The sequence below is a fragment of the Dendrobates tinctorius genome, unplaced genomic scaffold (assembly GCF_039654945.1).
Source record: "Dendrobates tinctorius isolate UK_male_01 unplaced genomic scaffold, ASM3965494v1 ptg000191l, whole genome shotgun sequence".
Classification (NCBI taxonomy): domain Eukaryota; kingdom Metazoa; phylum Chordata; class Amphibia; order Anura; family Dendrobatidae; genus Dendrobates; species Dendrobates tinctorius.
In genome coordinates, this window is record NW_027361858.1 from 13,963,840 (window position 1) to 13,990,932 (window position 27,093).

The window sequence follows — 27,093 nt, forward strand, 5'->3', positions numbered from 1 at the left end:
GCACGCACGGCCGGGGGTAGCTCCGCCCCCGAGCCGGCTCTCTGCCCGGCGTGCCCGCCCCTTGCTTGTAGCGCCGCCTCCTAGCGCACAGCGGCGCCTGCGATTGGCGCACCCTATCTTTAGCATAGGGTGCGCAGATCGTGCGCAGGCCGTGCGCTAGTTGCACTTTGACCTGCGCTGCGCACTGTTGACGGTGCGCCGTGCGCGCCAAAATCAAACTTCGGATTTTGGCGCGCACGGCGCACCGTCAAAAGTGCGCAGCGCAGGTCAAAGCGCAACTAGCGCACGGCCTGCACACGATCTGCGCACCCTATGCTAATGATAGGGTGCGCCGATCGCAGGCGCCGCTGTGCGCTAGGAGGCGGCGCTACAAGCAAGGGGCGGGCACGCTGGGCAGAGAGCCGGCTCGGGGGCGGAGCTACCCCCGGCCGTGCGTGCGCTTAAAAAGCGCTAATGTGAAACCAGCCTTAGTGTGTTTCATTTCATTCATTGTATTCCTCAATATTGTCGTACTCCTTTTTTTTTGTTCCGCACACTGCTACCATGTTCTGTCACCAGAAACTGGTAAATGTGTTGCATCATTTTCAACTTCTTCATTTTTTTCTTCGTCAACTGCTTTCCTTAAAATGCAATTGTACAATACAGATGCTGCGCTATATATATATATATATATATATATATATATATATATATATATATATATATATATATATATATATATAGTAACGTCCCATACTGCCCATCAACCACATGACCAGTCGCCATGCCACATATTCCCCCCCTCTGCCTAAAGCCGTGGGGCTTGGCACTTTCTGTTATCCGACCAGGGATCCTTCTCGGTCGTATCTGTCAGTCAAACCGTCTGTCAAAGTCGGGCCCTGCTTCTGAGCTCTTTTGTAGATACCCATCATCCGTCATGTCTTTTGATAGAGATGACCCCTTGTCAGACCACCCGCACTCCTGGCGGTCAATCCGACGTCGCAATTCCCTTGCAACCATACCATCTGTGTGGTCTGATTCTTTGTCAACACGTCCGCTACTGGGTCTCCCCCCTATGTCACTCAGCCCTGAGCTAACTGAGGCGTCACTACCTCTAACTCTTCTGTCAGGCCCCTTTCTATAATATCTCTGCAGGCCATTTCTCCTATGGTCTTTATTGCCCGGAAAGCAGTTCTTCTATTTGTATCTATGTCCTCTGTTAGCTTCAGCTTCAGGACTTCCAGTCTTTAGCGAACATCTTCGCCTCTCTATACCGCGAGTTGAATGTGGCGGCCATCTGTTTCCCATTTCCTTCAGCTCTCTATTGATCTGCTCCCTCTCAAGTCTTAGCTGCTCGACCTCTTTTAGGTACACCATGCGATACCCCAGGAGCATCCGGATATTCCAAAGGCTGTCCACTGATACGAAAGCGAGGAATGGCACCATCCATCTTCACCCACCACCTAGGCTTCGTTAACAGCCGGAATCCTCACTCTCTTCACACAGGATCTATTCACAATCTCCTGCATTACTTTCCCAAGTCTTCCGATGACTTTCCTCACCAGGCCTCTGGGCACATGAATGATGTCCTCCACAAATCCCAGCCGACTTTGTGTTTTCCTCACCTGCTCCAGACGTCGCGAGGCTTGGTTATTTCTCAACAGAATCATCTGCTTCATGCGGAGGCATTGTAGGTGCATGTCCCTCAGGATAGCCACCCCCTTCACTGTGACTTCCTTAGTTGACAGTATGACTAACTGCTGCGTCTCTGGGACCCAGTACACGCTACATGCTTCTATTGCCTTTCTAAAGGCCTCATGCACCTCCTCACTGGCACACGCGTCTCGCATGTCTTCATGTACCTCTATTACACACTTGAAAATCGAAGTCTCACCTTCTTGGACATAGTGTTGGACTTTCTCGTCCTGAGAGTCAGCACAGTTTTGCAAGATGTCGACCTCCCTTGTGTGGCCATCTGCGTGGCACTTCCCCTGCTGGATTTCTTCCTTTGTGGAGGCCCCTTCTTTGGTCAGCCTCTCCAGCTCACTCTCCTTCATTGCAATCAGATCGGGAGAGCTCGACAGTTCGGCTTCCTGGTCATCCATGTATTTATCAAGCTGGGCATTAACCTCCTTCTCTATCTTGAGCTCTCGGAGAACTTTATCCCGCTCCTCTGCCAGGCAGCGACGCTCATCCTCTCTCCAGAGAAGCTCCTGCTGATGCTTCTCTTGGGCCTCTCTGAGCACCTCTGTATCTTTCAATAAGGCCTTGTTCATGGTTTGACACGCTGACAGGTGACCTCTGAGCTCAGAGGCTTCCTTCTCCAGCTCATCCCCTCTGTGCTCAACTGCTTGTCTCAGGACCCTTTCGCATTCGACTGTCTCTTTAAGCAGCTCTATGGCGTGATCCTTCTCTCTTTTGGCCAACACGTGTCGCGCCATAACTTCTTGGATTATGTTTTCAGATGGGCCATCTTGCCCACCTATACTCTGCCTCTTCAGAGTTACACCTTTTCCTTCACTAACAGGTTCCGCTTTCTCTTGTGTCTTCCGTCCATCATCTTCGACCTCAGATACTATGGGGCCTTCACCATAGGGAGCCATTTCACCCTTTCCTTGCATCACAGATGTACGTCTGTTACAGGTCTGTTTTAACCGCAGCCCGTCACCAACTACCTCTGTGCTAGCGTTTGTCAGAGATAAAGTGACCTCCTTATTAAGGATAATAACCTGATCTGCATCTGACCCTGTCCCTTCCTCATCCTTCTTCTGAGAGGGTGTAGCCTGTCCCGCCTTTCCGCTGTCCCTGCGACGAGAGGAAGATCTGCCATTTTTACTCGGATTCCCCTTCCTGCATACTCTTTTCCTTGCATTCAAGTCACAGTCTGAATTGGAGTCACCCTCACTCTCTCTTGGAACAGCAAATTCCCACTTAAACAGGTGTCGGACCCCTTCCCTGGAGCTCCCCCGCTTCCCACGGTCACACATTTGGTCACCCCAGCTAAGTCCCCGAGTTGGTCAGACCCACACTTTCTTCCGGTCACCCCGAACTCTGGACTATCGCCTTTAGGTGGTGCTACCTCCTCCTTATACATCCCATTAACGAACCCCCACAGCCTGCTGCTGTAGTGGGGCTTCCATACGACCGTTCCGTCTCTCCTCTGAGCAACCCCACACTTCATCAATTTCCCTTACACCTTCAAAGAACACAAAGTCCCGGCCCCTCTCAAAGGGGTACAATAAGTTTGCTGTTATACCGCCATCTTGGCACTCGACATTTTTGGACATAGCAATCATCACTCTGTCAACAGTATAGTCCACAGTGACCCCATGGATGCAGTGAACCTTGACCTTTTTCTCGGTTACACAGAGAACGAGAAGAGTTCCCGTCAGAGTCACTTGACTCTTTGAGTCCAGCCGTCCAGAAACTCCTTCATGGTGTAACATCACGGTACACACCTGCAGCCTGTCATACGGAAAGTCTATGCCGCACTCGGAATAAGTAAGACACAAATACCGCTGTTCCCCAGATATGTCCACTGAGGTAACTGGTGCCGCCTCTTTTAAAAGCTCCGCCCCTTTTTGGGTAACGATCCCCTTTTGGGACTCCGCCCCCTTTCGGGACTCCATCCTGTTACGGGCTGGCGGAGCGCACCAAATAATAAAGAAGGTATTTAGGTGCGTTCGCAGCTTGAGGTCCACTGTGCAGAGATGGTAACTGCTGCTCAGTAATGACGGACGTTGTATAGCGGTACAATAGAGGAACACACGGGGTTAACTCCACCTAGTGTGTACAGAGGCGGACTCTGTTACCTCACAGAGCCGCCCGACCGCCAAACACAAATGCCGAAGCCTGTTTATGCTCACAGAGCACGGCAATGTGAGCACTGGTGTATAGACACAGGACTCTTCCCCTGAGACACTGGGTTAGAGTCCCTCTAGTCACACTAGTGCTCGGCACCGCAACTATGATGCTAGGAAGAAACAATATTAATAAATAAAGCGCACTACGTTGCGAACTGCACCGCTCTGGCGGACGGTAAAAAGAAAAGAAAAAATAATCCAGCTCACCGTACTGCCTTGCTGGTAGAATCCAAATCCTGCGCACGGATTTGACTAGGCAGTCAATAGTGGAAAAGAAAAAAGAGAAATTCCAGCGCAAGAAATGGAAAATTAAAAATCCATTTTATTGTGCCAATGCATATTAAAATTCCAGCAGGTACAGCATATCAGTCGGATGACTGCAGAACAACGCGTTTCGACGCCTCAGGTCTTAATCATGTTCTGGCGGACGCCACTAACCCCCCGGCGAAGGGAGGAAAGCTCTAGACTTGCGCACGGCGTCACACTGGCTGATGCAGCCGCTTACTACGGTACTGAAGGTGCCCAGAGCTGGACGGCACCATATAGCGCTGAGTGAGGTGCTGAGACGTGGAAGTACCGTGGTGCAGACCAAGCCACTAGTAGGCGCTGACTCTAACTCTAAAGCCCTATAACATACGTATCCAAGGGAGGGGAGTTATAATGCGTCAGTCACCAGTTTCATGCATCCATGATCACTCACACAAAATACAATAAGAGTCTATACTAGCGCATGGCCGTGCGGCCATGTGACTCTTTTATAGCAGCGTCCTTCCGGGACCTTCCTAGTGATCCAATGGGAGCAGCAATAGGACCTGAGCAAGTGACCTCAGACCTCCAATGAGAGGACTTCCCACGGGCATGCTCAGTGGGCTGAAAGAAGGACTTAGTCCCAAGAGCTGCTCGCTGCTGGCTATTGCAGGTTACTATAGCTGAACCCTGATTGGCAGCAGTAACCAAGCCAACAGTAGTAGACTGAGCAAGACGCCGGGAACGACGTCTTTGCTGAGCAGGCTCCTCTGCGGCCGGAGAGGAATGGGAGACCGCAGAAGGCAAGGCTCGGGATTCCTCCTGTGCATGCAGAGGCAGGAACCCGACACCTAACACACCCCTCACCATCTGTGCACAGCAGTATATCTGCCCCAACAGTACCACAGTACACTTAGCTTTTTCTTGGCTTGTACTGGCCCTTTAAGGGTTTGTGTGACGATACCTTACCAGCTCCTGCTGGCACTGCCACAGCTCCTGTTGCAGCCACAAACAATCGGCACCTCCAGATGCCGATCACCAGCCGCTGCTGCTGCAACTACAGCTCCTCTCCGCAAGGCTCTGCACGTCAGACTTCGTTGACCCGCCAATCCACAGCAAAACTTCGTAACCCCGCCGAGCTACCTCCAGAAGCTTTTAGTCTTCATGGCCCAGCCGAGCCACAGCAAGCTGACATGTAAGGCAAAAAAAAAATCTTTGTGACCCTGCCGAGCCACAGCACCTGTACACGTGCTTCTTGGACCGTTACCTGCATTCTCCACCAATTTTAACGTTCCACACTATCTGTGGATGAGGATTACTCGCTTTGCTGGTCGCTGAGGCATACACTGGGACACTCAGGGTTTAAAAAGTCCATTCAGTTTATTAGAAAAACAGCATAAACCGCTCCTCAGAAACTTAGTAACATGCAGTCGCCAGTACAATGTCCATGAAGACAATTATCTCTATAGGAAAAACACAGTCTCTTTCTGACCCCGGTCAGCATAACACAGATTCCTGTCCGTTACCTGTTGGTGTCAGCCACACAGGTTCCCGGATGCCTCTTACCTCAGAGGTATCCCATAAACGTCTCTCACTGACCCCGGTCAGTATCATTCACGGTTATCAGACCGTCCACTCTGGAGGTATCTCACAGGCCTCCTTCCTCTAGCTCAGACTAGTCAGCACTCGCTCCCATGTGCCAAACACACCTAGCATAGCAAACATACATACACATACATAGCTCTAACCACACCCAGGTACCTATCACATGGCTAGTCAGGTGATCTTGACATCACCGCAGGTCCTCAAACACACAATCACATACAGGCTTCATCTTGGGTATTCAGACACACCTCCTTGGGTGGGTATGTAAGTGACTGGACCCATCCATCTCTCCAAGTCACCTGGAAGCCTCCCAATGTATAGCAAAAACCCTCAGCAGTAGATCTGCTGAGCAAAACACGCCCAGGCTTCCATCACAGGGCCACCCACCTCTGTGATACATACTGCCCATCAATAAATATATATACTGTATATATACACTGCTCAAAAAAATAAAGGGAACAACAGAATATAACTCTAAGTATATCAAACTTCGGTGAAATCAAACTATCCACTTAAGAAGCAACACTGATTGACAATCAATTTCACATTCTGTTGTGAAAATGGAATAGACAACAGATGGAAATTATTGGCAATTACCAAGACACACTCAATAAAGGAGTGGTTCTGCAGGTGGGGACCACAGACCACATCTCAGTACCAATGCTTTCTGGCTGATGGTTTGGTCACTTTTGAATGTTGGCTGTGCTTTCACACTCATGGTAGCATGAGATGGACTCTACAACTCTACAACCCACACAAGAGGCTCAGGTAGTGCAGCTCATCCAGGATGACACATCAATGCGAACTGTGGCAAGAAGGTTTGCTGTGTCTGTCAGCGTAGTGTCCAGAGGCTGGAGGCGCTACCAGGAGACAGGCCAGTACACCAGGAGACATGGAGGGGGCCGTAGGAGGGCAACAACCCAGCAGCAGGACCGCTATCTCTGCCTTTGTGCAAGGAGGAACATGAGGAGCACTGCCAGAGCCCTGCAAAATGACCTCTAGCAGGCCACAAATGTGTATTTGTCTGCACAAACGGTTAGAAACCGACTCCATGAGGCTGGTCTGAGGGCCCGACGTCCACAGATGGGGGTTGTGCTCACAGCCCAACACCGTGCAGGACGCTTGGCATTTGCCACAGAACACCAGGATTGGCAAATTTGCCACTGGCGCCCTGTGCTCTTCACAGATGAAAGCAGGTTCACACTGAGCACATGTGACAGAGTCTGGAGACGCCGTGGAGAGTGATCTGCTGCCTGCAACTTCATTCAGCATGACTGGTTTGGCAGTGGATCAGTAATGGTGTGGGGTGGCATTTCTTTGGAGGGCCGCACGGTGATAATTCTAATGGGTATGTCTGGAGAAAACCAGACACTGCTCATCACCTGCCCAATACAATCCCAACAGTTAAACATGGTGATGGCAGCATCATGCTACGAGGGTGTTTTTCAGCTGCAGGGACAGGATGACTGGTTGCAATTGAAGGAAACATGAATGCGGTACAGAGATATCCTGGATAAAAACCTCATCCAGAGTGCTCTGGACCGCAGACTTGGCCGAAAGTTCACCTTCCAACAAGACAATGACCTTAAGCACACAGCTAAAATAGCAAAGGAGTGGCTTCAGAACAACTCTGTGACCATTCTTGACTGGCCCAGCCAGAGCCAGCATCTCTGGAGAGACCTGAAAATTGCTGTCAACAAACGTTCACCATCCAACCTGATGGAACTGGAGAGGATCTGCAAGGAAGAATGGCAGTGGATCCCCAAATCCAGGTGTGAAAAACTTGTTAAATGATTCACAAGAAGACTCATGGCTGTACTATCTCAAAAGGGTGCTTCTACTCAAAACTGAGCAAAGGGTCTGAATACTTATGACCATGTTCTTTTTTAATAAATTTGAAAAATTTTCTACATTTCTGTTTTTTTTTCAGTCAAGATGGGGTGCAGAGTGTACATTAATGAGAAAAAATAACTTTTTTGAATTCACCAAATGTCTGCAATGAAACAAAGAGTGAAAAACCTAAAGGGCAAGGGGGTCTGAATACTTTCCGTACCCACTGTACATATATATATATAGTCAGCGACCACTGCAAAATATTCAGTTTGTCTGATTAAGTATATTTTGAGTAAAATGTAAATTGCTCTTTTATTCTATAAACTACTGGCAACATGTCTTCGAATTTCCAAGAACTAAATTTTATATTTATTTTTTGAAAATGAGAAATGCTCAAAATCACAAAAAAATGCAGTGCTTGCAAACCTCAAATAATGCTAAGAAAACAAGTTCATGATCATTTAGAAACAACAATACTAATGTTTTCACTCAGGAAGAGTTCAGAAATCAATATTTTTTTGGAATAACCATGATTTTTAATCACAGCTTTCATGCATCTTGGCATGCTTTCCACCAATCTTACACACTGCTTTTGGGTGACCTTATGCCATTCCTGGAACAAAAATTTAAGCAGTTCTTTTTTTGATAGCTTGTGACTAACCAGCTTCCTCTTGATTACTTTCCAGAGGTTTTCATTGGGGTTCAGGTCTGAAGATTGGGCTGGCCATGACCGTGATTTGATGTGGTGGTCCTTCATCCACACATTGATTGACCTATCTGTGTGCCATCGTGCATTGTCCTACTGGAAAAACCAGTCCACAGAATTGGGGAACATTGCCTGAGCAGAAGGAATCAACTTGTTATCCAGGATAACCTTATATGCGGCTTGATTCATACGTCCTTCGTAAAGATTAACCTGCCCAAATCCAGCTTTGCTGAAGCAAGATCCCCAGATCATCACCGATCCTCCACCAAATTTCACAGTGGGTGCAAGACACTGTGGCTTGTACAGTTGTGGCCAAAAGTATTGACACCCTTGCAATTCTGTCAGATAATACTCAGTTTCTTCCTGAAAATGATTGCAAACACAAATTCTTTGGTATTATCTTCATTTAATTTGTCTTAAATGAAAAAACACAAAAAGAATTGTCTTAAAGCCAAATTGGATATAATTCCACACCAAACATGAAAAAGAGGGTGGACAAAAGTATTGGCACTGTTCGAAAAATCATGTGATACTTCTCTAATTTGTGTAATTAACAGCACCTGTAACTTACCTGTGGCACCTAACAGGTGTTGGCAATAACTAAGTCACACTTGCAGCCAGTTGACATGGATTAAAGTTGACTCAACCTCTGTCCTGTGACCTTGTGTGTACCACTTTGAGCATGGAGAAAAGAAAGAAGACCAAATAACTGTCTGAGGACTTGAGAAACCAAATTGTGAGGAAGCATGAGCAATCTCAAGGCTACAAATCCATCTCCAAAGACCTGAATTTTCCTGTGTCTACCGTGCGCAGTGTCATCAAGAAGTTTAAAGCCCATGGCACTGTGACTAACCTCCCTAGATGTGGACGGAAAAGAAAAATTGACAAGAGATTTCAACGCAAGATTGTGCGAATGTTGGATAAAGAACCTCGACTAACATCCAAACAAGTTCAAGCTGCCCTGCAGTCCAAGGGTACAACAGTGTCAACCCGTACTATCCGTCGGCGTCTGAATGAAAAGGGACTGCATGGTTGGAGGCCCAGGAAGACCCCACTTCTTACCCCGAGACATAAAAAAGCCAGGCTGGAGTTTGCCAAAACTTACCTGAAAAAGCCTAAAACGTTTTGGAAGAATGTTCTCTGGTCAGATGAGGTAAAAGTAGAGCTTTTTGGGCAAAGGCATCAACATAGAGTTTACAGGAGAAAAAAAGAGGCATTCAAAGAAAAGAACATGGTCCCTACAGTCAAACATGGCGGAGGTTCCCTGATGTTTTGGGGTTGCTTTGCTGCCTCTGGCACTGGACTGCTTGACCGTGTGCATGGCATTATGAAGTCAGAAGACTACCAACAAATTTTGCAGCATAATGTAGGGCCCAGTGTGAGAAAGCTGGGTCTCCCTCAGAGGTCATGGGTCTTCCAGCAGGACAATGACCCAAAACACACTTCAAAAAGCACTAGAAAATGGTTTGAGAGAAAGCACTGGAGACTTCTAAGGTGGCCAGCAATGAGTCCAGACCTGAATCCCATAGAACACCTGTGGAGAGATCTAAAAATGGCAGTTTGGAGAAGGCACCCTTCAAATATCAGGGATCTGGAGCAATTTGCCAAAGAATGGTCTAAAATTCCAGCAGAGCATTGTAAGAAACTCATTGATGGTTACCGGAAGAGGTTGGTCACAGTTATTTTGGCTAAAGGTTGTGCAACCAAGTATTAGGCTGAGGGTGCCAATACTTTTTTCGGGCCCATTTTTGGAGTTTTGTGTGAAATGATCAATGTTTTGCTTTTTGCTTTATTCTCTTTTGTGTTTTTTCATTTAAGACAAATTAAATGAAGATAATAATCCCAAAGAATTTGTGTTTGCAATCATTTTCAGGAAGAAACTGAGTATTATCAGACAGAATTGCAGGGGTGTCAATACTTTTGGCCACAACTGTATACCTCTCCAGGTCTCCGTCTAATCATTAGACGACCAGGTGATGGGCAAAGATGAAAATTAGACTCATCAGAGAATACCTTACTCCAGTCCTCTAAAGTCCAACCTTTACATGACTTGAGTCCTGCCTCTATGAGCCTGCTCCAAACTGTTCTTGCCATGCACTTCACCACAGCTGTCATTTGCCATTCCTTTTGTAGGTCACTTGCAATCGCAGAATGACATTCGAATAAAGGGGAGAGTTGCTGACCGCAGCTGGGTGTCAGCTGGAGAGTCGTTTTCGCCCTCTGCCAGTCTGTAGCTTCGTTGTCCCCAATGTTTGCTGCTTGACCTTGTTGTAATGAACTGCCATCTTAGAAATTGTAAGGATGGAGGCAACATGATGCTCACTGTATCCCTCTGCTAGTAAAGCCAGAATTGAGCCCTTCTTTTCCTCACTCAAGACTTTTCTTTTCAATTCCTTTGGCATGGTTAAAAGTTATTGTTTCATTCCTATTACTTTTGGGATATTCTTAGCACTTGTTTTGCCATCCAGCTTGTCCTATTGCAAGAGGATTGTGAACAGCACAGCAGGGTTTTTATACTTTCCATCGTTAAATAAGATTTGGTTAAGGTGATCACTTAATCAGAAGCACATTAAAGGCAATCTGTCACCCCTTTTTTGAGATATCATATAATGATATCATTCAATTGTGTGTCACATAAGGATTCTCTTAGTACTTTTGCTTCCCCCTGACCACGCACCTTTCATGCATAAATACCTTTTTTATATCGGTTCAGATGTATGTAAACTGCCGCTGTCCGGTCCGCTGGGCGGGGCTTATTCAACTGCTCCCCCCTCCCTGTCTTGCTCTACACAAGAAGAAATGCGTAGAGCAAGACAGGGAGGGGGGAGCAGTTGAATAAGCCCCACCCAGTGGACCGGACCGTGGCAGTTTACATACATCTGAACCGATATAAAAAAGGTATTTATGCATGAAAGGTGCGGGGTCAGGGGGAAGGAAAAGTACTAAGAGAATCCTTATGTGACACACAATTGAATGATATCATTATATGATATCTCAAAAAAGGGGTGACAGATTCCCTTTAAGTAGAATGAGGTATATTCTGGTTGGAATTCAACTGACACTGGAATGGAATGGCTGTCAGACATGTAGAGAAGCTGATTCTTATAAAACTGTGCAGTGGTCTCTTAATTTTTGCCGGTGCTGTATATATAATTTTTTTTTTCAAGACAAGTTTAATAAGTGTTTATGTCCATCAAGCCACAAAATTTAATTTAGGCCTTTTTGGCCAACACCTAAAAGTCGAAAACACGCAATGTACAGATGATTTCAGATGCCTGTCAATAGCGAGGAATCAGTGTAAACATTGTTACAGTAGAACTTGACGTTAATTTAAAATCCTACACCTCGACGTGGCATCTGAGAGAATTTTACCTTCTTTTTGCAAGTTTTGCATATTACGAGTGATGCAATTGTCGAAAACACTGAAAAAATTCAGAATGCAGTAACTAAATTCTCACGAAATGGGCAACTCAATATTCTTGAAGTTCTTAGTTTTTTGCCGACGTTCTGCAGACTGTGAATCTTGTTCTCTCGTGTGTTGGTTGCCTTCAAATATCAGTTGTTTTTTTTAGAATGAAATGCACTCGCTTTCTATATCTTGACCCCTTTTTTTTATCCATTTGCACTAATTTTTTAACCCCTTGCCGACATCGGGCGTAATAATACGCCAATGTCAAACACCCTCCCTTTGATGTGGGATCTGGCGCTGAGCCCACATCTTTTCCGGCACATGTCAGCTGTTTTGAACAGCTGATACAGTTAGGTCCATATATATTTGGACAGAGACAACATTTTTCTACTTTTGGTTCTAGACATTACCACAATGATTTTTTTTTTAAATTCGTTTATTAAACCATAAGCAGTTTTACAATACATACATTCAGTGCAAAATGTTAAACCTAGTACAAAATAGATATGTACAACTAGCATGAAGACATGAGGCATAATATGTGCATCAACTGTATGTAAATAAAGCAGACATAATGTCAATTGAATCACAATGGTGTTATGTTATTGTACCAGTAATAGAACCTGCCTGGCTTCTAAACTCTACCGACATCTACTAAAACATTAACTATTCTGCAGCCTACTTCTATATAGCAAGCAGTTTATTGTGCGACATCTCCGCTCTGCAAGGTAAAGTGAGAGGAGTTCCATCTCTCCCAGATCTTTTTAAATTTACCTGGGCACCCTCTATTCTGATACAGTGTCCTTTCATATGGGATAATCGAATTTACGAGAGTGATCCAGGACCCAAGAGAAGGAGGTGAATTCCCCATCCATCGTAGTGCCAGTATCTTTCGTGCCATGAACAGTGTCTCCCGTAAAAAAATTCCAACATAATGACCCCACGTCTCCTCATCCCACACTCCAAACAGACATATCAGCGGTTCGAGGGGAACAGGCGTTTGTACCAAGGATGTTAATAACGACGTCACCCCTCTCCAGAATTGCACAACAACAGGACAGCACCAGATCATATGAATAAAGTCTGCATCCATTGAATGACATCTCAAACATTCCGATGACAGATATCGACCCATCTTAAAGAGTCGAATTGGGGTCAAATATGATTGATTAATAATGTACAATTGTATCATCCTATTGTTGGCAGACGGAGACACCCAGATTGGTGACTCCAGAATTTCTTCCCATTCCTCATCCCGTGTATCAGGAATGAGCCTCTCCCATTTCTTCTTAACGGAGTCTATGGCACATTCTGTCCCCACTGACAATATATATGTATATAGATAGGAGATGAGACCTTGAGGGCCCTGTGACTTGAGGATCCCTATCAAGGGCAGAGACGAAATGGCATCACTCATATCTAAATTTCTCATATGCGATTGAAAAGCTGATCTTAGTTGTAGATAACGGAAAAACTGGGATCTCGGGACACTGCCATTGACTTGTAATTGCTCAAAGGATATTAAAGTACCATGATCGTATAGATCACCCATCGTAGAGACACTGTACTGAACCCAGAACTCGGCAGACGGATGTTCACGCAGCATCGGGAGGTAGTCATTATTCCACAGGGGCATTTCAGCTATAACATCGCCAAATCCAACACCCCCTTAATCTGTCTCCATATTTATCGTGCCAGACGGAGCAGAGGCAGCAGTCTCGGGACATTTATTTTCCTCATTTCTAAAATACCTAGTGGGCAACTAGTCCCTGCAGCATGAAGAAGATGACTCTCAGAATTCGGGAGGTGGCCTCCGGGCATCCATGTGCTTAAGGCCTTGGCCTGTCCAGCTAGATAATATAAAAAGAAATTGGGTAATGCTGCCCCCCCTCCCCTCTTGGGTCTCTGTAGAGTGGTCAACTTTAGTTTAGGCCTGGCTTTCCCCCAAATAAAGGATGTGATTTGGGAATTTAAATGAGCAAAAAAGGATTTGGGCACCACCACCGCACTATGTTGAAGAAAGTAGTTAAGCTTGGGGAGTAATATCATTTTGACTAAATTAATACGTCCGGCCACAGACAATGGAAGCTTACCCCAGATCGCAAATTTACCCCTAACCGTCTCCAGCAGTGGTTGTATATTTTGTTGTAGATCAAATTTACTGCCCTTAGAGATATGAACCCCCAAATATTTGAAACTAGTCACGATGGGCAGCAGGGAGAGAGTCTCAAGTCGTGGCAGTGGAGCATGGGAAAGAGGCATCAAAGCAGATTTATCCCAATTTATGTAAAGGCCAGAATATTTACTAAATTTATTTATGGTAGTAATCACTCTTGTCAGGGTTTCCTCTGGTTTGTCCATAAATATCACCATATCATCAGCGTATAAGCCTATGGTATCCGTCCGACCCGCTATCTCTATACCAGCGATATCAGGGGATAGTCTTATACGAATTGCCAGCGCCTCAATAGCGAGAGCAAAGAGGGCCGGGGAAAGAGGACACCCCTGACGGGTTCCCCTATGCAATGAAAATGATTCAGATATGGAGCTATTTACGATGACCCGGGCCTTGGGCTTCATGTATAAGACATTGACCCAGTTTTGGAATTTTTCGCTAAATCCATATCTCTGCAAACATGCACGGAGAAAAGGCCATTCAAGTGAGTCAAAGGCCTTGGCCGCATCTAGTGATGCCAATGCCCATTCATTATCCGGTACCAGAGAACTATATTGGGCCACTGACTGGACACGTCTGATATTTATGGAAGTGCTCTTACCCGGCATAAAACCCGTCTGATCAGGGTGTACAAGATCCAATATAACGGTATTTACTCTTTTGGCTAAAATTTTTGTAAAAATTTTATAATCCACATTTACTAGTGATATAGGCCTATACGATCCACAATCCAAAGGGTCCTTCCCCTCCTTTTTTAGAACTATTATATTGGCCTCATAAAAAGACTCCGGCATGCATCCCCCCTCCCAAATCCCACAAAACACTGTCAACAAAAGAGGCGCCAGTATATCTTGATATTTTCTATATAACTCCACAGGGAATCCATCCGGCCCAGGGGCCTTCCCGGAGGCCATGCCTTGTGTGGCATCCTCTACCTCCTCCAGAGTAAACTCAGCATCCATATAGGCCTGTTGGGAAGTACTTAGCGTGGGAAACTCTATGTCTAACAAATAGTCCAAACACTCTGGGCCATCCACATCTGTCTTAGAATTGTACAATGAGCCATAATAGTCGGAAAAGCACTTTAGTATCTCCTCAGTTGAGGAGACAACGTACCATCTGAATCACGGATCTGTAGAATTGTGTTGGTTGCATTGTGTTGTCGTACTAAGTAGGCCAGAAACTTACTCGCCTGATTCCCCATCTCAAAATAAGACTGCCGGGCAAAAAATAATTTACATTTCGTCTTAGTGTCCGTGTATTGAGCATATAACCTTTGAGTGGTCAGCCATTCTATCCTATTACTGTTAGATTGATCCGATATATAGGCTGCCTCCGAGTCTTTCAGACGTTGCTCCATCTCGCCATCCTCCTCCGATGTCACTCGCTTAATGTGAGAAATTGTAGAGGATAAACAACCCCGTAAATAGGCTTTAAGAGCATCCCAAAATACATTAATATTTCGGGGTTCGGGGTGGGACGAGACGAAGCAATGTAGCTGATCTATCGTTCTATCAGGGGGTGTTATCAACTTCAGCCAAAAAGGGTTCAGCTTCCATGCTATTCTGTTAGTCAATGGCCCATATTTAAGTTTGAGAATGACTGGACTATGATCCGAAACTCCCCTGTTCCCGTGTTTAATGTCCTCCCCCCCACGCCGCCAAACTGCTGGATCCAAAAATGTAGTCTATGCGAGACAGAGAGCGTTTAGTGGAGGAATGGCAAGTGTATTCCCTTGTCTCTGGATGGTGCACTCTCCATAGATCTAGCCACCCACTACCCGCCATGAATTGTGACAGTTGGGATGAGCCCGGGGGGGGGGACCCCACCCTGTATTCCATCGCCCAGTCTCAATTTATCAAGATGGCTATGCATGACCAGATTAAAATCTCCCATACAGATGACATGTGCGTCTGGGTAACTTAAAGCGAAGCTCAATGCCCTCTGGAGAATTGATATATTAGCCGGAGGGGGATTGTAAATACAAAGGATGACATATTTCCGAGAGTCAATCAGCGCATGGACAAACACAAATCGTCCCTCGGGGTCTCTCCGGGCTTCCCTGACCTCCCACCGAACATCCTTATGAATTAACAGAGAAACTCCCCTTGAGTAGCTAGTGTGAAAAGAATGCATAAACCATTGCACCCATGGCTTCTGCACCCACCGAACTGTATCCCTGGTCAGGTGCGTCTCCACTAGGGCCAATATGTGAGGACGGCAATGTCTGATCTGTGAGAATACCTTAATTTTCTTGCGAGGGGTTTTTATGCCCCTCACATTCCAGGTCATACAAATCAGCTCAGAGCCCATTACCATCCATTCAAATATGGTGTATCATGGCGCCCGAGCCAGGTGCAGAGAGTCCACACAGATAGCAGAATTTGACGTAGGCTGCAGCCTCTATCTAAACAACGACAAACATAAAAAAAACTTTTAAAAAAGAAAAAGCAAAAGCAATGCAGGAACCTAGTAACATAGGCATACAGTCTTACGCCCCCAACAGATAATGAATAAGGGGATACCATCACTGAACACAGTGTCCGGTATAGCTGGTATCTGGGAACTCGCCGGGAGAGCTCCAATTAGACCTTTGGTTGAAAGAATCCGAAATAACAGTCGCTGCACTAGGACTCCCCCGCCGGGGATCCCCCAAGGGATCGCAGCCATTCAGTCGCCTCCGCCGGATCCGTAAAAAATACAGAAGAACCCTCATGGACAACTCGGAGCCGGGCCGGATATATCATAGAATATACAATGTTCCTGTCTCTGAGCCGCCTCTTGACCTCGAAGAACTGCGCCCGCTGTTTCTGCAGCTCCACGGAGAAGTCCGGAAAGATGGAAATGACAACATTATTAAATTTAATAGGACTTTTCAGGCGCGCCAGGCGTAAGATGGTGTCTCTGTCCTTGCAGTTGAGCAGGCGTGCCAGGAAAGGTCGAGGTGGGGCCCCCGGAGGCAGGGGTCTGGTAGGGACCCTATGAGCTCTTTCAACGGCGAATAATGGGGAGAATTCGTCCCCTAAGGAGGTCTTAAGCCAATCCTCTAGAAACTGCTCAGGATGCTGACCCTCCGAGCGCTCAGGCAGCCCAACAATACGTATATTATTCCTGCGCATTCTGTTTTCTAAATCGTCCGCCTTTTGCTTCCAGGCATTCATGGAGCCTGCCACCTTCGTTAATTTAGCCTCCATAGGTGTCATGGTATCTTCCACCCTGGACACCCTCGTTTCCACCTCCGTAATGCGTCCCTTCATGGCCTGCATATCCTGACGGAGTCTCCCCACCTCCGTATAAACATCCTCAATTTTCTCTGTCAGAGATGTCCTGGTCAATGAGAGAGCCTGCATCAACTGCGCAGACGCTTGTTTAAGGGTCAATTCTTCCTGATCCGTCTCTTCCTCTCCCCCAGAAGGGCGATTTTTGCGCTGAACTTGAGAGGATGTGCTCCTACTGTGCCGCGCACTTTCAGCGGGGTCAGGTCTAGCAAACTCCTTTAATTTCTCCGCCGCTCCTGGCCCCTTAAGTCGGCTCATGATTGTCTGCAGTGCGGCTGATAAAACAAATTAAGGTGTGCAATCCAGGTATTGCCCACTACAGATGGGTATCACAGCGGGCTGGTAACAGTTAATTGTGAATCAAGTTACAGAAGGACGTTTGAGGGATTACCAGGTCAGCAGCTAGGTACAGTCCAGATGATCTTTATGGCCTGGGGAGGGAGGGGGAGTGGGTCCCACAGAGGCAGCTGCAGTGGGGGAGGGTGCACAAAGCCTCCCTTAATAATGGCGCCAGCCGGCAGTGAGTGGATGGGCAGGGGGGATACCGCACAGGGGCCTGTTTCCCTTGGCACTCACCTCGCGCTCCCCCTGGATTGTCAGTCAAATCTCCTCTCTCCCCGGCGGCGGTGCAGCAGTGGGAAGCCGGCGCTGCAGCTCTCAGCAGTTGAGCTGCGCGCCCAAGATGGCCGCCGCCTCGTGGGAGAACCAGCCGCCCGCTCTTATCTCCCCCGTCGCCCGCTCTCAGGATCCGTCTCCCGACCTGCCACAAAGCGCCCAAGGGTCCCAGCGTCCGAGGGAGGTCCAGCCAGCAGCAGATGAGCCGCCAGAGAAAGGTCCAGGGATCAGGATATGGCAGGATGATACGGAGCTCTCCTCACCAGCGTCCTCTCCCTCTCACGGCATAGCCACGCCCCCTACCACAATGAATTTTAAACAAAACAATTCAGATGCAGTTGAAGTTCAGACTTTCAGCTTTCATTTGAGGGTATCCACATTAAAATTGAATGAAGGGTTTAGAAGTTTCAGCTTCTTAACCTGTGCCACCCTGTTTTTAAAGGGACCAAAAGTAATTGGACAATTGAGTCCAAGGCTATTTCATGGACAGGTGTGGGCAATCCCTTCGTCATTCACAATTAAGCAGATAAAAGGCCTGGAGTTTATTTGAGGTGTGGTGCTTGCATTTGGAAGGTTTTGCTGTGAAGGAAACATGCGGTAAAAGCCTGTGGAGTCGGAGTCGTGGAGTCAGAGTCGGTGCTCATTTTGGTGGAGTCGGAGTCGGAGTTGGAGTCGGTATAAAATGGACCGACTCCTAAAATATATAATAAATTGGGTACAGTAATTCAATGCAGGATGTGCTGAATATTTTTTTATAGGAGTTTGGGAAAGTTATGAAATGTCCTATAAATGACTGTTCTATTCCTGATCTAAGGCTACATTCACGCACAGCGTTTTTCCTGTGTTTTTTGAGGATACGTTTTTCAGCTGCAAAAGCTGATCATCTTTTTAAAAAACTGCATCACCTGAAAGGTTTTTGAGCTCATAGATAATGTTTTCAATAGCAAAAGCAGATTAGAAATCTGCTCTATCTATATATCCATTTATCCATATCTGTCTATCCATATCGTATCTGTACCAAAAAGAATGAAAACCGGGAAGTACACCAATATATATTCTGTTCTATCTAAATATCTTGATTATTGGATCATAAAATTGATTAAATGTCTGAGGTTCACATTGTACTACAATAAATTTTTCACTTAAATATAAGCAATATGTGTGGGAGTCAGAGTCGTGGAGTCGGAGTTGGAGTCGGAGTCGGTGTAAGGGAAATTGAGGAGTCGGAGTCGCAGGTTTGGCTTACCGACTCCACAGCCCTCTCCATGCAGCTGAAACAAGCCATCCTTAAGCTGCAAAAACAGAAAAAACCCATCCGAGAAATTGCTACAACATTAGGAGTGGCAAAATCTACAGTTTGGTACATCCTGAGAAAGAAAGAAAGCACTGGTGAACTCATCAATGCAAAAAGACCTGGGCGCCCACGGAAGACAACAGTGGTGGATGATCGCAGAATAATCTCCATGGTGAAGAGAAACCCCTTCACAACAGCCAACCAAGTTGAACAACACTCTCCAGGAGGTAGGCGTATCAATCTCCAAGTCTACCATAAAGAGAAGACTGCATGAAAGTAAATACAGAGGGTTCACTGCACGGTGCAAGCCACTCATAAACATCAAGAATCAAAAGGCTAGACTGGACTTTGCTTAAAAACATCTAAAAAAGCAAGCACAGTTTTGGAAGAACATTCTTTGGACAGATGAAACCAAGATCAACCTCTACCAGAATGATGGAAAGAGAAAAGTATGGCGAAGGCGTGGTACAGCTTATGATCCAAAGCATACCACATCATCTGTAAAACACGGCGGAGGCAGTGTGATGGCTTTTGGGCATGCATGGCTGCCAGTGGTACTGGTTCACTAGTGTTTATTGATGATGTGACACAGGACAGAAGCAGCCGAATGAATTCTGAGGTATTCAGAGCCATACTGTGTGCTCAGATCCAGCCAAATGCAGCCAACCTGTTTGGTCGTTGTTTCATACTACAGATGGACAATGACCCAAAACATAAAGCCAAAGCAACCCAGGAGTTTATTAAAGCAAAGAAGTGGAATATTCTTGAATGGCTAAGTCAGTCACCTGATCTCAACCCAATTGAGCATGCATTTCACTTGTTAAAGACTACACTTCAGACAGAAAGGCCCACAAACAAACAGCAACTGAAAACCACCGCAGTGAAGGCCTGGCAGAGCATCAAAAAGGAGGAAACACAAGGTCTGGTAACATAACATAGTAACATAGTTTTGAAGGCTGAAGGAAGACCTTATGTCCATCTAGTTCAGCCTATTTTTAGTGCAGCTGTTCTGCATTGTTGATCCTGGGGAAGGCAAAAAACCCACAGAGTAGCAGCCAATTTTCTCCATAGGGAAAAAAATTCCTTCCCCTAAGCTGGGTCAATCATCTACCTATAATATTATGTTATTCGTAACCTTCTATACTGTTACTCACAAGAAAAGCATCCAGTCCTTTCTTAAATTCGTTCAGTGAGTTGGCCATCACCACTTCCTCAGGAAGAGAATTCCAGAGCCTCACTGCTCTTACCGTGAAGAACCCTCTTCTATGCTGGTGCAGAAATTGTCTTTCCTCCAAATGAAGAGAATGCCCCCTTGTTCTTGTCACAGTCCTTGGTACAAACAGTTCATTGGAGAGATCTCTGTATTGCCCTCTGATATACTTGTACATATATATTAGGTCTCCCCTAAGTCTTCTCTTTTCTAGAGTAAATAGACTTAATTTTGATAACCTTTCTGGGTATTGTAGTGAACCAACTCCATTTATCATTTTAGTAGCCCGCCTTTGAACCCTTTCAAGTTCAGTAATGTCTTTCTTGAGCACCGGCGTCCAAAATTGCACACAATGCTCCAAGTGTGGTCTGACGAGTGATTTGTATAGAGGGAGAATTATGTTTTCATCTCGTGTCCCCAGACCTCTTCTAATGCATCCCATGACCCTATTTGCTTTGGTGGCAGCTGCCTGACACTGGGCACTCCAATTTAGCTTCTTATTGACTAAGATGCCTAAGTCTTTTTCCATGTATGATTTCCCCAGCAGTTTCCCATTTAGTAAGCAATTGTAGCATCTGTTTCTTCTTCCCATGTGCATAACCTTACACTTATCTGTGTTAAACCTCATTTGCCATTTTTCAGCCCAATTCTCCAATTTACTCAAATCTGTCTGTAGTTGCAAACTGTCCTCCTTTGTGTTAACTACCTTACATAGTTTTGTATAATCTGCAAATACTGATATTTTACTGTGTAAGCCATCCACTAGATCATTAATAAATATATTAAATAGTAGGGGGCCCAATACAGAACCCTGTGGTACCCCACTAGTAACCATGGCCCAATCTGACTATGCCCCATTAATAACCACTCTTTGTTTTCATCACTAAGCCAGCTACCTACCCATCTACACACATTTTCCCCTAGTCCAAGCTTTCTCATCTTACTTGCTAATCTTTTATGTGGGACAGTGTCAAATGCTTTAGAGAAGTCGAGATAAATGACATCCAATGATTCTCCTTGAGTTCAAGACTTCAGGCAGTCATTGCCAACAAAGGGTTTTCAACCAAGTACTAGAAATGAACATTTTATTTACAATTATTTAATCTGTCCAATTACTTTTGGTCCCTTTAAAAACAGGGTGGCACAGGTTAAGGAGCTGAAACTCCTAAACCCTTCATCCAGTTTTAATGTGGATACCCTCAAATGAAAGCTGAAAGTTTGAACTTCAACTGCATCTGAATTGTTTTGTTTAAAATTCATTGTGGTAATGTCTAGAACCAAAATTAGAAAAATGTTGCCTCTGTCCAAATATATACGGACCTAACTGTATGTGCCTCTAACAGCCGCAGATGGAATCGCAATCCACCCACGGCTGTTAGCTAGTTAAATGCCGCTGTCAAACTCTGACAGCAGCATTTAACTCGTGCTTCACACAAACACGCCGGAAATCCTGCCCATCGGCACCCGTGTCACATGACCGCGAGTTGCCAATGGGTTGTCATGATAACCAGAGGTCTCCAGCAGACCTCTATGGTTGTCACTGCAGAATTGCTATGAGTGCCGCCCAGTGGTCCGCACTCATAACAAGTTAGCAATTCTGCTACATACAGGCGATTGTCTGTATGTAGCAGAGGCTTATGGCACCTTCTAGTCTCCCGTGGAGACTATTAACCCCTTTACCCCCAAGGGTCGTTTGCATGTTAGTGACCAGGCCAATTTTTGCAATTCTGACCACTGTCCCTTTATGAGGTAATAACGCTGGAATGCTTCCATGGATCCTGGTGATTCTGCCATTGTTTTCTCGTGTCATATAATAATAATAATAATAATCTCTATATAGCGACAACATATTCCGCAGCACTTTACAGTTTAACAGTTTCAAAACACAAGTCATAAGTAACAACGTTAACAATACAATAATTAAATCAAAATAAGACAACCCTGCTCATGAGAGCTTACAATCTACAATGAGGTGGGGGAGATACAAAGTACAGGTGTGTATTTACAATGGTGTATTTACAATGATGGTCCAGCCATCTTGAGGGAGTGAGGCATGGATGGAGATAGTGAATGGGCTACATACGCACACTTGCACATAGAATGACTTTGATTAGTGAACGTGATAGGCCGCTCTGAACAAATGTGTTTTGAGGGAGCGCCTGAAACTATGCAAATTGTGGATAGTCCTAATTTCTTGGGGTAGAGCATTCCAGAGGATTGGCGCAGCGTGGGAGAAGTCTTGGAGTCGTGAGTGGGAGTTGTGGATTAGTGCAGAGGTTAGTTGAAAGTCGTTTTCAGAGCGCATCGGTCGGTTAGGCCGATAGACAGAAATGAGGGAGGAGATGTAGGGGGGTGCTGCACTGTGGAGAGCTTTGTGGGTGAGAACAAGTACTTTGAATTGAATCCTATAATGAATGGGCAGCCAATGTAAGGACTGGCAAAGAGCGGACGTGTCCGAGTACCGATTAGCCAGATAGATGACCCTGGCTGCTGCATTAAGGATGGACTGGAGAGGGGATAGTCGAGTAACGGGGAGGCCAATTAATAGAGCGTTGTAGTAATCCAGGCGGGAGTGGATCAGTGCTACATTGAGGGTTTTTGTTGTTTCCATGGTGAGAAAAGGGTGGATTTTAGAGATGTTCTTTATAATACATCATGATAGTGATAACATTTCTTTGATATGACTAGGCGTTTATTTGTGAAAATTTCTCAATTTTCCATCTTTGAATTTTCATGCCCTTAAATTACAGAGATATGTCACATAAAATACTTAATGAGTAACATTTTCCACATGTCTACTTTACATCAGCACAATTTTGGAACCAAATTTTTTTGTTAGGAAGTTATAAGGGTTAAAAGTTGACCAGCAATTTCTCATTTTTGTAACCAAATTTACAAAACAATTTTTGTTAGGGACCACATCACATTTGAAGTCACTGAGGGGTCTATATGATAAAAAATGCCCAAAAGTGACACCATTCTAAAAACTGCACCCCTCAAGGTGCTCAAAACCACATTCAAGAAGTTTATTAACCCTTCAGGTGCTTCACAGGAATTTTTTTTAACAAACTTTGGAATTTTTTTCACCACTTAGATAAAAAAGAACCCAGACATGTTTGGTGTCTATCAACTCGTAATGACCTGGAGAATCATAATGGCAGTCAGTTTTAGCATTTCGGGAGCCTAGTAAAAAAGCAAAACGATTGTGGTTTTGCACTTTTTTGCAATTTCACCACACTTGGAATTTTTTTTCCCATTTCCCAGTACATGATATGTTAAAACCAATGGTGTCGTTCAGAAGCACAACTTGACCCGCAAAAAAACAAGCCCTCACGAGGCCATTGCAATGGAAAAATAAAAAAAGATATGGCTGTGGAAAGAAGGGGAGCGAAAAATGAAAATACCTCTGGTCATGAAGGGGTTAAACTTCTAAAATTCACGAATAACTTCATTAGTGTCCACTAGCGCCTACAGCAACCAGAGTGCAACTTTCAGCATTGAAGCTGCTGAGGTAAAGCGAAAGCTGAGCTCTGATTGGTTGACAGCTAAAACATTATGACTGTGAGGCAGTTTTCATAAGTGAGATCTGAGATCTTTCAAGGCACAAATTTTCTGATTAACTGACATCCAACCTTCTGCAGCAACAATCAGTGTTAGGCTATGTACCCACGTATGCAGAAAAAAACCGGACTCCTTCCCAGGAAAAAAGCGTGTTTTCTTGCGCGATTTTTGTGCTTTTTTGATGCATTTTTTACAGAGCATCCTCCAGCTCATAGAATATAGTTAGAAATGTGGATTTTTCTGCGAAATTAATGAGCGAAAAAATTTAATTTTTAATTTTTTCGCAGAAAAAAATGCATCAATATGCACAAAAAGTGCGCAGTTCATTAAAATGAATGGGATGCTTCTTGTAAGCGTTTTTTAAGCATTTTTGCCGGTAAAAACGCGAAAAAAACGCTTACGTGGGTACACAGCTTTAGTGTGCGCACCAACACTGGCTGTTCAATCCCCTAATCGGCAAAAAAAATTGGGGCTACATCAACATTTTACTGGGAAAAAAAATGTATTCCATTTATTTTAATATAGCTAGTATCGGTGCACATGCATACTCACAGTCAAACCATATACCAGAGTGACTGCCATCATCCTGATGAAGGGGAAATCCGAAACCGGTAGATTTGGCTCTGTTTATTTGTTATTGAGTTGGTAAATGTTTTTTTTTTATCTGTTAAAATAATTAATTCTGCAAGTCTCTTGCTGGATTGGCAATCACTCCAGTATATGGTTTAACTTGCACTGCATTGGTCTATGTGCAAGGAGGAGAGGCTGACCTGGAAGAAGGGGGGATAGGAATAGTTCTCCCCCCTACGAAGTAAGTGGAGCTTCAATCCTTCAACTCCCTGTGTGAACTCGCTGTGCTCTTCAGCTGGCGCTCCTAAGGAACAAAATAGCTGATTTTACTGAAATCTGCAGTGTCGGTAGTTTCTTTAACATGTATAGCCATTTTAAAGGGAATCTGTCAGCAGGATTTCACCCTCCCAAACTACTTATGTGCACATGCTGGTCTTTCATAGACAAGTCCATCAACACTTTTACATGGGCGGTCCCTTCCTCCATTACTGAGAAATCAGCATTTGAATTGATATGCAAATGAGGCTGTAGAACTGTTTGAAGATCTAAAGCCTCTGTCACTCCAGCTCTATTCCTCGCTCAACACTGCCTTTTCCTACTTCACTGACAGCCTTTATTCTTTGTAATTTCATGATCTGAAGCAGTAGGAGGTTGGGTTGGGCAAAGAATAGAGCTGGAGTGACAAAGGTTTCAAATCGCCATAGCTATTTGCATATCAATTAGAACAGACTGGTCATGTAATGATATTGCTGGACTTGAATTTGAAATAGCTACATAAGTATATAAGTAGTTTAGGAGTGAAATCCTGCTGACAGATTCCCTTTTAAGCTTACATTTTTGTAAATGGTAGCTATTACAATGTAGCAAATTATCAATCTATGACTTGAAGTTTCTCCTTGTGGAGAGCCTTTCAATCTATACAATGCTTCCCTTTGAATAATCAAGTAGCCTTTTTTAGTTAGGAAAAGGTCTAGTGCCATCTATAGGAAGTAGCCTTCCCACATGACTTGGGATAAGAAGACAAACCTGAAACTCCCATTTGCAGAGACGTGTTTCAAGGTGTTTGCCCCCTCATCAGTGCAAAACAGGAAAACTAGTTTGGCTTGGTGGCACTAGAGTTCCTGTTCTTTTCTTCTCTAAAGAAGCTTCTAGCAAATGATGTAGTAAGTTTTCAGCTAGTTTTTCTAATCTAAAAATGAACACTGTAACAATATAAAACAAATCATGCGTATTCCATTTTGTCACTAGTTGTTGTCTTGTGAGAGCCAGTTGGCCAAGCTCCGTTCTGAAGTTGAGAGAGGAGAAGCTGTTCGTCATAGTCTGGAATGCGAGTTGGCGGTGGCAAGGAAGCAGTGTGGCGTAGAAAGAATAGCTCTGCAAGAGGAGAAAGACAATTTCTTTGTGAAACAAGAACTTTTTAAAGGTAAAGTTGCTTTCCATTATGTGCAAACACCCAACCACTAGCAAAGTCTGCTGATTTCTTAATCCTTGTAATCTGACATGAGACTATAATAGGCTTATATTTAAGAAAATAGCACTTTATCAGACAGTACTTAACAGCAGTAATCTAGCACTCCCTAAGGACTATTAAAGGGAACCTGTCACCAGGAATAACGCTGTTAACCTGCTGATTGACCGCATATCTGCAGGTTAGCAGTGTTATGATGCTGTCCGGTGACTGCATGTAGCCGAATGCAGCTGGGAGAAAATTAACTTTTATTCTCCCCGCGAGCATTCGGTATTCAGTTATAGGGACGGGGTGGTGCTGGTTTAGCCCCCGGCCCTGACTGACAGCCGACCCCAGTGTAGAGCCAGTGTCAGTCAGGACCGGCAGCATGGTTACAGCGGCCACATTGTATACTCAGCGGTGACTGAACCAGCGCCGCCCCTATGACTGAATACCGAATGCTGGCGGGAAGAATATAGATCATTTTCTCCCCGCTGCATTCGGCTGCATGCAGGCATCGGATAGCATCATCATGCTGTTAACCTGCAGATTAACTCCATATCTGCAGGTTAACAGCATTATTCCTGATGACAAGTTCCTTTTAAGTCAGTGTCTGACCATACTATACACAGTATGAAGAGGCTGGGTTCACTAAAGTGAGAGACACCCACACCGGGCAGCTATTTGCTCTGTCTTATGGTGATGCAACGGTAAATGGGACCCCCTCTGTGATGAGCGAATATTTTGTAGTTTAAAAATTTGCTGCTGGCACCGAACTTACTGAAAACTTGCTGGTGATTTGATTTCTCACCCTGCCCTAATGTAAAACTTTTTAAGGAGGTTAGTGCAATTTGAATATGTATTAATATGGAAAAGGAATTTTGTATTTCACAAACAGCACAAATTGAAGAACTCCAAAAAAAGATGCACACCATAGAAGAAAATTTCCAGAGCACACAGTTTAGTTGGCAGGAGGCACAGAAAAAACTTGAAAAAGATTTGAAGGGTCAAGACCTTGAGATTGAAAACTACCAAAAGGACCAGGAAATTCTTATGTCAGAAAAGAGCAGTCTGGAAGCAGACATACAGGTATCTGTCGTATGTAGATGTATGATTGCAACATGCTAGCAAAACTGTCCACTGGCTGCAATTGACATTGCGGCTGCTGGATGGCTACATTAATGCACATATAGTAGAGTAACTCAGAATCATGTTTGTTTTTTTTTTTTTTTTTTTTTTTAAGTTTTTCATCTTGGGACATCTTGAGAAGGAAAGGACAGAGAGTGTGAATTCTACATTAC

At 44.8% G+C, this 27,093-nt stretch overlaps 1 protein-coding gene across 2 annotated transcripts in view; it reads left to right on the forward strand.

Moving 5' to 3' along the window:
• Positions 1-27,093, forward strand: part of CCDC171 (coiled-coil domain containing 171) — a 204,034-nt gene that overhangs the window by 29,310 nt on the left and 147,631 nt on the right. For both annotated transcript variants that reach the window (XM_073552466.1, XM_073552467.1), the window contains exons 4-5: positions 25,594-25,768; positions 26,691-26,881. In XM_073552466.1, the coding sequence (XP_073408567.1) occupies positions 25,594-25,768; positions 26,691-26,881 (366 nt within the window). The remainder of the gene's footprint in view (positions 1-25,593; positions 25,769-26,690; positions 26,882-27,093) is intronic.